The sequence below is a fragment of the Osmerus eperlanus genome, chromosome 1 (assembly GCF_963692335.1).
Source record: "Osmerus eperlanus chromosome 1, fOsmEpe2.1, whole genome shotgun sequence".
In the NCBI taxonomy this organism is placed as follows: domain Eukaryota; kingdom Metazoa; phylum Chordata; class Actinopteri; order Osmeriformes; family Osmeridae; genus Osmerus; species Osmerus eperlanus.
The window spans coordinates 12,138,572-12,151,978 of NC_085018.1; the positions used below are offsets into that span (position 1 = coordinate 12,138,572).

At 43.6% G+C, this 13,407-nt stretch overlaps 2 protein-coding genes across 3 annotated transcripts; one reads left to right on the top strand and one right to left on the bottom strand.

Moving 5' to 3' along the window:
* The first annotated feature begins 224 nt into the window (after positions 1 to 224).
* ergic3 (ERGIC and golgi 3) lies at positions 225 to 7,442 on the top strand. 2 transcript variants are annotated; one of them, XM_062460348.1, is made up of 14 exons: positions 225 to 383; positions 848 to 918; positions 1,471 to 1,558; positions 1,664 to 1,783; positions 1,907 to 2,003; positions 2,205 to 2,370; positions 2,468 to 2,525; positions 3,485 to 3,499; positions 3,876 to 3,907; positions 4,027 to 4,123; positions 5,611 to 5,675; positions 5,768 to 5,904; positions 6,183 to 6,238; positions 6,393 to 7,442. In XM_062460348.1, exons 1-14 carry the CDS (start codon positions 296 to 298, stop codon positions 6,470 to 6,472), a joined length of 1,170 nt encoding a protein of 389 aa, XP_062316332.1. In that variant the 5' UTR covers positions 225 to 295; the 3' UTR covers positions 6,473 to 7,442. The 2 variants fall into 2 exon arrangements, with proteins under 2 accessions (XP_062316332.1, XP_062316339.1); XM_062460355.1 differs by lacking the exon at positions 3,485 to 3,499.
* On the bottom strand, positions 4,175 to 5,190 carry romo1 (reactive oxygen species modulator 1). Its single transcript, XM_062460368.1, has 3 exons — positions 5,031 to 5,190; positions 4,625 to 4,761; positions 4,175 to 4,536 (listed from the first exon to the last, which is right to left on the bottom strand). The coding sequence occupies exons 2-3, from the start codon at positions 4,759 to 4,761 to the stop codon at positions 4,428 to 4,430; spliced, it is 246 nt and encodes an 81-aa protein (XP_062316352.1). The 5' UTR covers positions 5,031 to 5,190; the 3' UTR covers positions 4,175 to 4,427.
* Positions 7,443 to 13,407: the final 5,965 nt, after the last annotated feature.

A 13,407-nucleotide genomic window follows, 5' to 3' on the forward strand; every position in this document is an offset into this window, starting at 1 on the left:
CTAACTACGGTTTTGTAAAGGGAGATATATGCTATATTTGAGAGTATGATATGATACAGGAATGATGGCCCGATGTATACTGAATACACCCTCATTCTCTGAAAATAGGTGACAAGAAAATAGGTGTGCAATCACCGAGCGCATCTCACGTACTGGACAGTCAAGTATGATCGGGTTGCTTACGCGGTGGGCGCTGATTGGCTCTTAACGCATGCCTTGTGTACCGGAAGTGAATCTTTTCCAGTACCGATGTGTTTCGCGATCAAGAGTGTCCTTTCCGGCAGATTGACAGACGATGGACACGTTAAATAAACTAAAGCAATTTGATGCATATCCCAAAACACTAGAGGATTTCAGAATTAAAACATGGGGTGGAGCAACCGGTGAGTTTTCGTTCGAAATATTTCTGTAGTTCGCTAGCAATATCACCCGTGAACCTCCTGCCATTCATACTTGCCCTACTAACGCTAGCTAGCTAGCCAACAAACTATCTCAACTATGCTATCCAGGGCTGGGTAGTTCGTTTTAGAATCTTTCTAAATATTTGGCTGGCAAACAAGTTACTCGCAGTGATAAAAATAAAGTGTAATCACTCTCCTATTTTTAATGACAATTTATTTTAAGGCTGAGCAACAGACATAGACCGGCAGTAACGCAAAGCTATCGTTAGCTAGCCATATACTCTGTGTCAGTACATACAATTAAACACAGTGCAGCATAGTTCACAACAACATTCTGGATATTGTGCACGTCGTACACAATACGTTGCCTGAACACCCAATTGAATTAACTTGGTTGCCTCACACACCACGAGGAATGCTCTCATGTGTTTCTCTTCTTCCACCAGTCACCATCATCAGTGGGCTCATCATGCTGATCCTGTTCTTCTCTGAGCTGCAGTATTATCTCACAAAGGAGGTGGGTTTTACACACTGCTGCTATCACAAGGTTTTTCGTGAGTTTTGCTTGTAGAGATGGAAATGGGTCGTTTAAGGTTCACTTTTCATCTCAGCTTCTCTTACACATAGAGTTAATGAAAAATAAATGTTGTTTACCAGTCACGCCAGTGGCTCACTGGTTAGAGTGCGTACCGCTTGGGCTAAGGCCTTAACGCAGGGGCCCGGGTTAGACTCTGGGCCATTACCTTCATGTCTCCCCCCCCCCCCCTCTTTCTCCCTCCCTGCCTGCCTTCCATGTCATTCTCACTGTGTCAAATGAAAAGCAGAAGAGAACAAAAACTAAAACTTTACCAGTCACTAAAGTCCAGCAGTTGGTCAACAACTATTTCCCCTCTCTGATATATGACACATTGTCACACGCATGCTCTACATATCTCTGGCTAGAATACAAAGATGTAGTTTCTGGGTTGTACATCTGAGCTGTCTACACTGTATCACAAGTCATAGCAATCTGAGTGGAGATGCTTACTTTGTTACCGGTGTAACCGATATGTCTCCATCCTCTCCACAGGTCCACCCTGAGCTGTTTGTGGACACATCACGGGGAGACAAACTGAAAATCAACATTGACGTCATATTCCCTCACATGCCCTGTGCCTGTAAGTAACAAACAGAAGTGTGACTGCATCATTCCTACCAATTCTCCAGATAGGTGGGATAGTGTATAGATGAGACCCAATACTGTTGTGGTTTTACTCACTCAGACCTCAGTATTGATGCCATGGACGTAGCAGGAGAGCAGCAGCTGGATGTGGAACACAACCTGTTCAAACAGAGACTGGACAAGGATGGCAAACCTGTCACCACAGAAGCTGAGAAACATGGTAGGCGGCTAGCTCCCAGAGCTCAGGCTTGATAGGACTGCTACACTGAGAAAGAGCCAACCCTCTCTGTTCGTTTTTACATTAGTTGTTGATTCATTGGTTGGTTGTGGTTGTTTTGTGTAGAGATGGGAAAAGAAGAGGGGGTGGAGGCGTTTGACCCCAGTAAACTGGACCCAGAAAGATGTGAGAGCTGCTATGGAGCTGAAACAGAAGATCTGAAGTGAGTGCCACTGGGCCTGGAACAATAAACACATTCTTTGTTAGTAGTAATTATGTACAGCAATGTTCTCTGCCATGGTCAACTGTCTCCTCCTCATTGCCTGATATTGGAGTAAAGGCATACAAACATATGGTTTGGCCCATTGGCTGTGTAGGGTTCTGTCTGTCTGTGTAATATGGGACGGTTGTCTCCATTGTCCAGGTGTTGTAACACCTGTGATGACGTGCGGGAGGCGTACCGCAGACGGGGCTGGGCCTTCAAGAACCCAGACACCATCGAGCAGTGCAAGAGGGAGGGCTTCAGTCAGAAGATGCAAGAGCAGAAGAATGAGGGCTGTCAGGTCTATGGATTCCTGGAGGTCAACAAGGTAACACACACACACACCGGTGAGGTGGGGTCTGAGACTCAAATTCCATTTGCTCTAACCGACTTCCCTCATGTCTTCTCTCTGTTTTTCCAACCAGGTGGCTGGGAACTTTCATTTTGCCCCAGGAAAAAGTTTCCAGCAGTCTCATGTCCATGGTAAGAGCTGGCCCCCTGACTGAGCTTCCGGTTCTTTGGTCATGTGGTCTGTGTAACAAGTCAATGGAACCAGCCTCTTCTTGTTTGATAGGGTAGGCATTAAAGATAGAAAAATATAGGATTTTGATTGGTTGCATTCAAAGTATTTCAGCATATCCATATGGGTTGTTGTCTAAATATAGCCTGATATAAATATGCTCGGTGCTTTACAGACTGTGTTTATCAGACCACATGCAGCCAGAGACCTTTGTGTTGTGTGTAAAATTGTAGTCTAAATTCCGTTCATTGAGACAGGCAAAGGAAAACCGGTAAGTCCACTTATTGTAGTTGCTAGTCACAAAGACTAGTACTTACTTCCTTGCCATTTTCTTGGGTACACTTCCCACCTTACTGTTTAATTTGTAATCCTAATTGCAAACTTTTAGTAACCTAGTCTATTTCCTAAATAATTATCTTTTATGTGCACTGGCACAGTAGTATTGCTCACAATCTTTGCCACTCACTAGTGATTTATACATTAGATCTTATTAACATCCAAATAATGTATATTATAATAAGGATGATATTCAAAATAACAACATTAAAATGAAATTTGTATTAATTATCGTTCATTCCATTAACACCAATTCTGTAGTTGATTTCATACTAATCAGTACAGCACTAAGTAACATGACACAGTACATTTAAACATTAAGCTGTGAGCACAAATATCTTTCCCCTTCCTGCATTGTCTCACAATGTCCCAATCTGCATAACAGCAGAAACACGAGACAAGAATCCCTAGTGATGTCAATAAGGCTGAAGTTACCATGATGAAACTGCTTTTCGTGTTTACTCTTGGGGCATAGGACAGGGTTCACAACCAAAGCTGTAGTTGAAAACTATCTTTAGTACTGTAGTTGTGTATTTGTGGCCCTTATTCCTCGTCATATAGTGACTCTTCTCTCTTCTTTCTGCAGTGCACGCTGTGGAAAGTAAGTCAATTTTTTTTGTAGCTTTTGTTTTTGTAGACCCCAAACCCTTACATCTCATTCTTTTCTAAATTATCCGGTGACATATCGGAACTTTTATCTCATTTCAACACTCACAGCTTCCATTTACTTCAAAAAACATAATCTTTTACCCGGCGTGTTGTTGAATGCATTTTTTTATTTGGGATGGTACAGTTTGGATAATCGATAAATCATTGAATAATTGATAAATCACATTTCTGAGGGCCATTTCTTCAACAATAACTTGGAAAAGGGAATGTCAGGTTTTGTGAAATGAGAAAACCTCCATTTACTTTACAATGACATGTAATTTCACATATCCAAAGTTCTACTAACAATCTGTCTTGTTTATTTTCAGTTCATGATCTGCAGAGTTTTGGACTGGACAATGTAAGGACACAGGAGAAACCGAATTTAGAACACTTATTTCCGCATGAACTGCCAAGAGGAAGCTACAAAATACTTTTGAGACGGATCTGTTGAATCCTGCTTTTGTGTCTGTGTTACAGATCAACATGACCCACTTAATCAGGCACCTGTCTTTTGGGAGGGACTACCCGGGCATTGTAAACCCTCTGGATGGCACAGACGTTGCAGCTCCGCAAGGTTGGCTAACTCTCCCAAAAAAACAGCCTCAAACAAATACATACTAAAGAATTTGAAATCACAGCTTTTATTTAACAAACGTAGCCCACCACAGAGCCACAAACACTCTGTTCCAGCAGATCTACAGAGATGGTGACATTATCAGGCATTTCCCAAGATATTGTTTGAACTGAACTAAAAAAACAGCTAGTGTGGAGTTCCCCAATCATCTTTAATCAAGAATGAATCTTAATCTCAGAGGCGCCATGCTCTGTAATAAAAGTCCCATTTTGGAAGTTCGATGAGTGACAATTGGAGACAATCTTCAGCAGCGGATTCCCATCCCAATGGACATGAACGTTCCAAACGTCCCCCCGCTTTGCATCATGGTCTTGCCCACTCCTCCCATCAGTTCGCGCCCCCTCATTCCGATCCTGGAGAGAGGGAGACAAACCAGTCAATTCAGAGACTGACATCTACAGCAAAGTTACCAAACTTGTTCTGTTGTTTTTGAACCCTTACCTTAAACAAGAGAATGTCCCAAACATGGCACCTGCTGCCATACCAACCGCAAAGCCCATCATGAAGCCCATCTTGACTCTGTCAAAACAGCTGGGCTGGCCCTGGCCCTGTCCATATGGTCCTACTGCCACAGGCATCTAAATAAGAGCCCAGTCAAATTTAATGCCATTCTAAAAATCCACATGCGTTGCATAATCGGGTCAGTTGCATATTTCAGTGAGCCTACAATATCCCATAATAGTATTTTTTTTATACGATTTAGCTGGTTGTTCTACTAGCTAGTAGTAGCACGCTATGTACAGCCTGTCACCTACGGCTGGCCTTGAAAACATTAAGACTCGATACTCTCGACTGCCGACAGCGGTACACCAAGTACGACATTTATGAGTCAGTCACGTTGACTTACCGTAGTTGAATAGTTTACGTAATGTGTTTTTAAATGTAAGATAACGAGTACGTGTGCTTTCTAGACGATGCTAATCTCAGCTACCCTTCTAGCGCGACTTCATAGCAGGCAGACAACTCTCGATGCAGTAACTCATGTTCCGGTCAAATGCTTAAGACTTTTCAGATTAAAGGTACACTTTTCAGTTAGTGTTCTGATCCCGCTCACACTGGAGTCCATTTAAACTATGTTGTTGAAATAAAAAATGTAAATTGATCAGTTTTTCAACTTTCATATTGCACATAATGTACATTTCTCGCAAATTTCAACTACAAATAGCAAGGACGATGTGCAGTGTAATTTACATTTCTAAACTCCAGACTGGTTCCGCCATCCAATTCTCAAATTCAGGCACATTACCGATGGTGCTCTTATTTTGAAGGCTAATGATCAAAACCGGAAATTCCGTTGACGTCTGTCAAGGCTCTCTGGCCAAACGCTACTTTGCTCCATTACTGGTTACTCGTGAAAATATACAGCGTCCCTTGTGGTGTCGGTGCCCTTGACGTTTTGTTATAACGGGTATTCTCATTTTTTTCAGCCTCAATGATGTACCAGTACTTTGTGAAAATTGTCCCAACTATTTATGTCAAAGGAGATGGAGAGGTGAGAATATTTATTGCATAAAAAAGTTCACTCATGCAGCAAATGTAGTCACAGGAATGTTTACATGTTGAGGTGCTGCTTTTATTCTCTAGGTGGTGAAAACAAACCAGTTTTCTGTGACCAGGCATGAGAAAGTGGCAAATGGTCTAATAGGAGACCAGGGTCTACCAGGAGTGTTTGTGTTGTATGAACTCTCCCCCATGATGGTCAAGTTCACAGAAAAGCAGCGGTAGGTATTGTAGCTATGGACACAGAAAAATTATTTGACCCCATTCCATGTAACTACCCTTCAAAAGTTTGGGGTCACTTAGAAATGTCCTTGTTTTCGAACGACAGTGTACATATTCAACGGGTTGAGATGACAACAGAGTGTGACACTTAATGCCAAAAACATTGTCTTCGGTGAAGGGGGGCTTTACTGGAATTGTTGTTTGATATAGATTGGACCAATTCGGAGTTGTAGTCTGTGTGCATTTTGTCTGATATGGAATTTGATGATCTCTTCAGATCGTTCACACATTTCCTGACAGGAGTATGTGCCATCATTGGGGGGGTGTTCACAGGTGAGTCAATCATGTGTAGTTCATCAGCAGTTAGCTATAGTGTATTGTGTGTATTATGTTCAAAGCTGTATTGAACTGATGTTTCAGTTCAGATGATTCATTGTGTTTTATGTATCTGTCCCCCCCCCCCCCCCCCCTCTCTCTCTGTCCACAGTGGCTGGCCTAATAGACTCATTGATATACCACTCAGCCAAAGCTATACAGAAGAAGATTGAGCTGGGCAAGGCCTCCTAGTGCTGGTATTCTAAGGTGCTGGAGTTAGCGCAGCCTGTGGTGTGCCCCAATCTCCGGAAGGCTCTCTTGGATAAAGGAAGTGACTACAAACAGACTCACTGCTTCCTACTGAGGCTGACAACACACTAGGAACTTTTCACATCTTCCCCAGAATGGAGGAATCTGTCTGAACTCTCTCACATCTCCACCTCAGCCTCTGAGATTCTGCTGTTTTCTTCTGTTTCTTTGTTCCACAAACAAAAGTGCATTTTCCATAATCCGCTCAAAGCCCCACCCCCTATGCGCTTGTGAAGTTCAGAAAGGATTGGACTCGCATTAGCAATTTGCTGTCAATCTATACCAGCCAGTCACAGAACATGGGGGTTGGCAGTTATTGCCATGTATTGCTGACTCCTGTCCAATAGAGATCTGAGTAAAAACCCAAAGGGAGTCTGAGATGCCAGTCTAAAGGAAACTAAGGAGGACGGCTTTTTTCCCAAAGTGTTGTATGTGATTCACAGTCGATTCAGTTTTGAAAACAGATTCTGATCGTTTCTTATCTTTCATCTTCATACTTTTTCTTACTTGCCAACTATTCTTCTGTGTTCAAGTGGACATATCCTCAACCATCACGCTTTCTTTACTTCCTAAAAAGTCATTTGTAACGTGTTTCCCCATCAGACAGAGCGTCTGTGTTGCGCGGTGAATGTGCGTGATGTGTGGAATCCCACTGGATGAGAGTGCCACTCAAGGAGACTGGGTTGGCTGTTTTTGGTATTTTGGATCTCGCACCTTTGACATCCAATTCAGGGGGCAGGGGAAGTCACGCATAGGTGTGTGTGAATGTGCGAGTGAGTGAGTGTGTATGTGTGTGTTCATCTGGTGCTGTGAACAGCCTATTTTGCGAGTGGGAGAGATGTATTTATATTGTCCTAAACAGTTTTTAAAATTATGAAAATAAATGTTGAATAAACCAGCTTCTTTATGTGTCTCAACACATCAATCTGCTTAGTCTTTGAATAATATACCCAGCTAGCTGAACACTTAAAAGAGAGAGTGTTTAGAGGAGTCTTTGCACACATACAGAATGTGAAGGTCAACACTTCACTGGTGTTAAATAGTATTATTGAGTGCATTCCCCTAAAGAGAAACAGGATTGTGATCTTCCATGTGAAAACTCATTCTCTTTAATAATTGCCCAGTGATCACTGAGGGTAACTGTTGCCGTTGGGTTGTGCTGGTCTGCATAGAATGCCATTGATACAGTATGACCTCAGGAAAGCTACATTAAGATTCCTGGATGCTAATAAAAAAATGTATCATGTGACTCGTGACTAACCCACTGACATTGTTTAAATATAAATGTACTTCAATGCTTTCTTTGTCAGTTTGCCTTTTTTGTCCTCCATTGTGGAGGTCCTGTTAAATTAAGACCACAAGGGGGCGCCCCAGACTTCCATTGCGTTCAATATAGAGCACTATTTATGGTCAAAAAAAGCAAAAGAATAAAACGAACGAGTGCCGTAAAATCCAAGCCAGCTGAATATCATCAATGTGAGCAATATCCTGTAAGTGTGTCACAGCCACGTATCTATGAGGCATCATGTTTTGAGAGACTCGTTTTTGTACCAGGCTTGATTTCTTGGACAGGGATCTGAATCCGTGTAAATGCATTATTTCCTAGTTAGACTCAGACAATAGTAATTCCCCTGGGAGTCCACAGCTGGAAGTGCTTTCTCCATGGCCTGTATTCACTAGAACCCCAGCCCTAACTCCCACATCCTGCTCTGGAATTGTGATGCAATCATCCACACAGTGTTGGAGGGAGACTAAGACAACAGCTTTGGGAGTGTGACAGCGGATGTTTTTTTAGCGTAGCCGGGAGTAGAGTGACCCCCACGTCTGGTGAAAAGGAAAGGCAGTGTCAGTGAATCTTGACCAGACCAATGGTTGAATTTGCGTGTGTATGTCTGTGTCAGGGTTCACATTCATGCTCAACCTAACTTTAGCTCGTTTCACTTCAGAATAATCTGGTTTTCTCTCACAAGAATGTTCACTCATAGCTGTTCGAAGCTTCAGAATCTTCTGGAAGAACTGAGTACATACAACAAGAGAGAACGATAAGAGCATAGATGCATAGCATAGATTTAAAGACAAGAGAAAAAGATGTGAACGTTTGACACCCCTCTAATGCTGTGCCACCCATGGCCCCTTAAAGCAGCTGCTGAACTGAGGTCAGGTCAAGTGTTGTTCTTCGGTTAACTGTCATAATAGATTCACATGAAATGATTTATGTGTTTCCTTCACACACTAGTTTCTAGTTTTGGAAGTGAGAAACTCATTGTGCATTGAACTGACAGATTAAGTACCGTCTTTATATAGGATGCAACAGTTTACTATTCACACAGAAAATGTGTAAAACAATCGCTCTGAGTGGAGGCCATGATCAGGCCATGAGAACAGCAGCTGCAGGAAGAAGGTTAGAATGTGGAACAGAGCTCCATGTGGAAAGCCAACATCATTGGAAATCTATGGCCAGGGTCAAGAACCATGTCAGGAACCTCCATGGCCAAGGATTTCTTCGGAAGAATCGAATTGCATTTAAAGTGCTATTTGACTCTGTGCAGCCCTATAATCTATGAGCCTAATCTTTGATTAATCCCAGAATGATGCCACTAAGGACCACACCACAAATTACTCAATCTTCACCTTTCTGAGGCGAGGGCAGAGAAACAGGGAGAGGGTGGGGGGTTAAAACATTTGAAAACAGCCTACTTTACCCTTCACTCTCATTGTGTTGCTCATTGATTGCTAACCTGTCTTGGGGCTCTTTCAGACATGCAGAAGGTCACTCAGGTCAACAATTAAAGGCTGGGAGAGAGATATGCGCATGGGAGGAGGTGGCTGGTGTGCGGGTTACTTGCCAACCTGACTCACCTGATAGTTTGTTACGCATAACCATCTGGGAAGTTGTGTTTGGAAAAGGGCAGGCACTTGGTAAGTGATTAGATGAACCATCTGCCTATCACTGTCCACCATGGGCTAACTTCAACCACGCCCATAGCTGCCAGTTCCTCAGAGGACCCTGATTGGTCTGATATTGATTACTTTGAGCTTGGCAAAATTGGTTGTGATCTCGCGAATCCAGCTGTCCTGCAAAGTTAGTTACATACAGCACCCTGGCATGATAGGCATGTATGGGTGGGAGGAGGAGGAGGAAGGGGGGGGTTACGGTGGTGGTATTTGGGCTACCCTGGGGCAGAATGGAGAGTCATGAGATGGTGAATGGCTGGAGGAGACTGCCATGGTTACTTCCAGTGATTGCACATATACAGGCCCCATCATCACATGCCCTGATCTGGTGCTTACAGAGAACTCGTGATCTTCTCCATTACACCATCACTCTGATATCAGCCCCACTGGGAGGAGCTCCTACTGACCTTCCATCTTGTCATGATGCATTTGACTTTTGGCGTGCATGTTCTCACTTACATGTAGGGGTTACATGTGGACTTGTCCATCAGAAGCACTATGCATGCATGCATAGACCCATAGGGAGTTTAATGTTGGCTAACCGCTACTCTTAGTACTGCTGGTACCGTGCTCCACCTCATAATAGGTGACACAGGACCACAATGTCATGTGTCTGTTTGGGTACATGGGTGTGAGAATGAAGTTGTGACTGCCGGCATCGGTGGGTTCTGTGTGGGAATCTGAGCTATTTCTTAGAGGACCTCTGGTGATCTCTCACCATAAATATCCATGTGCCGTTCCTGCTCTCCATATGTTCTGGCTTCCAATTCCGAGGAAGATTCATTTTATGAATCACTCCTGCAATTCGTGGAAGTGACACTGAGTTCAGGAGTGAATGGAGAATCTCTGTGGTGTTGCTCCTGCACTTGGTCTTGGCAGTATGGGTTCATTGCAACAGCAAGGCGTTTTCATCTGGCCCAGTACCAATCAGTGTGATGGTATTTGCTTATGCCAGCACCTATGGTCTTGCCATATACAGTAAGTCTAGAGCCAGTTCTTCTTAGAAGTTCACAGAGAGAACCAGGGAGGTCGTAAATGTTGCTGGCATGCGTGGTGTCAGGTTGTGTGTGGTTCAAGTGCTGGCACCAACTGATATGTGGTCATGCCAAGGATCTGCCCTAAATGGAGAGGACTCATACTGGCCTGCTGCTTTGCTCCACCCCAACCACACAGGCATGAGAGTCCAGTGGCATCTGGAACAACTCTCCCAGTCCTATCCTCTTTCCTTTCCTCCCCTCCCTCTAATACACTCTCCCTCTCGCACACTATCCAACCCTCAGTCCCCTTTCTCAGTTTGCCTCTCTCTCTCTCTCTCTCTCTCTCTCTCTCTCTCTCTCTCTCTCTCTCTCTCTCTCTCTCTCTCTCTCTCTCTCTCTCTCTCTCTCTCTCTCTCTCTCTCTCTCTCTCTCAGGACAGCCTAAAATAAATACTATGGTAATGCTTTACTACTGACCTCAATATTTTCCCTCCCATTTCTCTCTCTCGTTCCCTCTGTCCCTTTTCCTCTCGCGCCTCCCTCTCACACAGTTCCTAGAAACATTCCCTGTTAGATACGTGGAATGTGCCCTTGAAAACCTTTGTTCCCCCTTTCCAGTTTCTCCCGCGTCATTCCGCACCATACGACCCCTGGATCCATGTCTGCAGAATGCATACTGTCTGTCTGCTTACCTGTCACTTTCCTGTCGTTTGGCTGTATAATCAATACATATATATATGCAGTAATACGATAGAGGTCAGTTTTGAAGTCCTCATGTACCACTACTTGAGTGTAATTAAATGATTTCCTTGCAAAAAGCGATAGCAGCTCCTTGTCTGAAAGACAGGGAAGTCTAGTGTGATACATTCTCTCATAGCACGTCAACGTGTGCTCAGAAACAGATGTTGCACTCAGCAACTGGAGGCCTATAGCTTGGGTTAGTGTGACAAGTGTACATATATATGTGTGCATGTGTATTGTATTTGTGTGTGGTGTGTGTGTGTGTGTGTGTGTGTGTGTGTGTGGTGCGCCTCCTTCAGCACTGTGACTCCTGCAGTCTTCTCATGCTCAGTGTAAGGGTGGTCTCAGTCTATGGCGGAGAGCACACCATGCTGACCTTTCACACAGTCTGACTCTGGGGGGATAGGTATAGCTCAGTGGTTGACCATTTGACTGCAGATCAAGAGGTTGCAGATTCAAATCCTCCCTTGTAAGTTGCTTTCGATAAAACCATCTGCAAAATGAAAACATGACAAAATAAATGGCCACGCTTATAAAAATAAGAGGGGGGGGAAGGATAGGACCGGACACATTTATAATTGCAACATAGTGTTCTAACTATATTAAGCAAAAGGGGAAGAGAAAATATGAATGTTCACTGAACAGTTAAGCCTGCTTCTCCTTCCTCGCCACTTCCTCTTGACAGTCATGAATGAACGTCTGGTATGTCTTTTAATGTCCCGAAAGTTGTCTCAAACTTTTAAGTCTGTGACTAAGACCAATCACCAACCACTGACATTTGGAATACCACAAATACGCTTATCTTAAGCCATTGATCTAGAGCAGTTTATATTGCATTAAATGTAAGAAGAAAAAAAATCCTAATCTGTCATTAACACTTTATGTAATGAGAAAAAAAAAATCACCATCGACACAATGACCACTTTGTGCGTTCCAAGCCGGCTTGGAAACAGTTACGAGTTTCCTCTTTATCTCTGTCTCTCTTAGCCTTTACTGTACTTTTCCTCCCTTTTGTTTGACAGGGTTTCTTATGTCAAACAGCAGAATCATGTGCCTTCTGTCCTCGGAGAGATAAGCAAATCCAGGGAGGTAATCAGAGGAGGAAGACCCTGCATCTCTCCGCCAGAGTATCTGTGCTCTTCTTCACACCACCCCTCTCCCCCCACCCCCTATCGCCAGGCCACAGACAACACATCCCACTTCCTCTTGCCCCCCACCCCCTACCCCTACATAGCCCATCAGAGGAAACATAGAAATGACACATTTCTCATAAAGTGCAGAACGGTAGATATTGGTTTTGCCTCCTGAAACCCTTTTTTCATCCTTCACACACTCTCACCCAGTCTGTCTCACACACACACACACACACACACACACACACACACACACATGTCTGCTATCTGGGAGCTTAAGGGGATGTGTTGTAAGGCTGACAGGGACCCCTCCCTGACAGTTTCAGGCCACAGGGTTGGGGGTGAGGAACTGTTGCTCCTAGGTTGACGGGAACTGAGAAGGTTGGAGTGGTTAGGCCTGTGTTGCACATTTTCAGAGACGTGAACGTGGTTGACCACCTGAGTCTATAAATATTCTGCATAGTGTTTGTCAACCCACAGATCTGTATGTAGTTGGCAACAGAATTGTTACTTTAGTATTAGTTTAACCCACGAGGACGGATGCCCCACAATGTAAGAGCCTGCTACAATACACTAACTGTAGTTGTGTCAACTCCCTTATTCAGACATGCCAATCACCATTCTGTCTTTGTTCATGTGAGCAAACAAAGTTCAGCTAGCCTTTGTCTGCTAAAGTCCTGTCAGCTCCTGCTTGGAGTTCTACCCCACCCTAGCTACACAGAACACCACCAACCTTCCACTGGCTCTCTAGCCTGGTGCATGTAGGCCTACAAGCTTAACGGCTGTGTAAATTTCCTTACCAAGGACTTCCATTAGAGCATTAAAACATTGACAGAACAACAGTTCCATGCTCTTTTCACACTAGTACAGAGCCTGTGGTAGGCTTTATATTTTAGACTGAGTGGTTGCTAGTTCTTCTAGTGAAACAATGTGCGCTATTGTTCATTTTGCTATTATTGATTTTAAACAATTTGAATTTAACCTTGTCAGTTAACCACAGTAAGCTGACTATACAATCGCTTAGTCATGTGGGTAGCTAGATAGCTAACATTGCTATGTGGTGATGGATGTCA

Excerpts from the sequence above, each read along its gene's own strand:
- romo1 (XM_062460368.1), bottom strand. The coding sequence starts at position 4,761 with ATGCCTGTGGCAGTAGGACCATATGGACAGGGCCAGGGCCAGCCCAGC. Across the intron at positions 4,537-4,624 it reads GGGACATTCTCTTGTTTAAG|GATCGGAATGAGGGGGCGCG; the intron begins GTAAGGGTTCAA and ends CCCTCTCTCCAG.
- ergic3 (XM_062460348.1), top strand. The coding sequence starts at position 296 with ATGGACACGTTAAATAAACTAAAGCAATTTGATGCATATCCCAAAACA. Across the intron at positions 1,784-1,906 it reads CACAGAAGCTGAGAAACATG|AGATGGGAAAAGAAGAGGGG; the intron begins GTAGGCGGCTAG and ends TGTTTTGTGTAG. Across the intron at positions 6,239-6,392 it reads CATTGGGGGGGTGTTCACAG|TGGCTGGCCTAATAGACTCA; the intron begins GTGAGTCAATCA and ends CTCTGTCCACAG.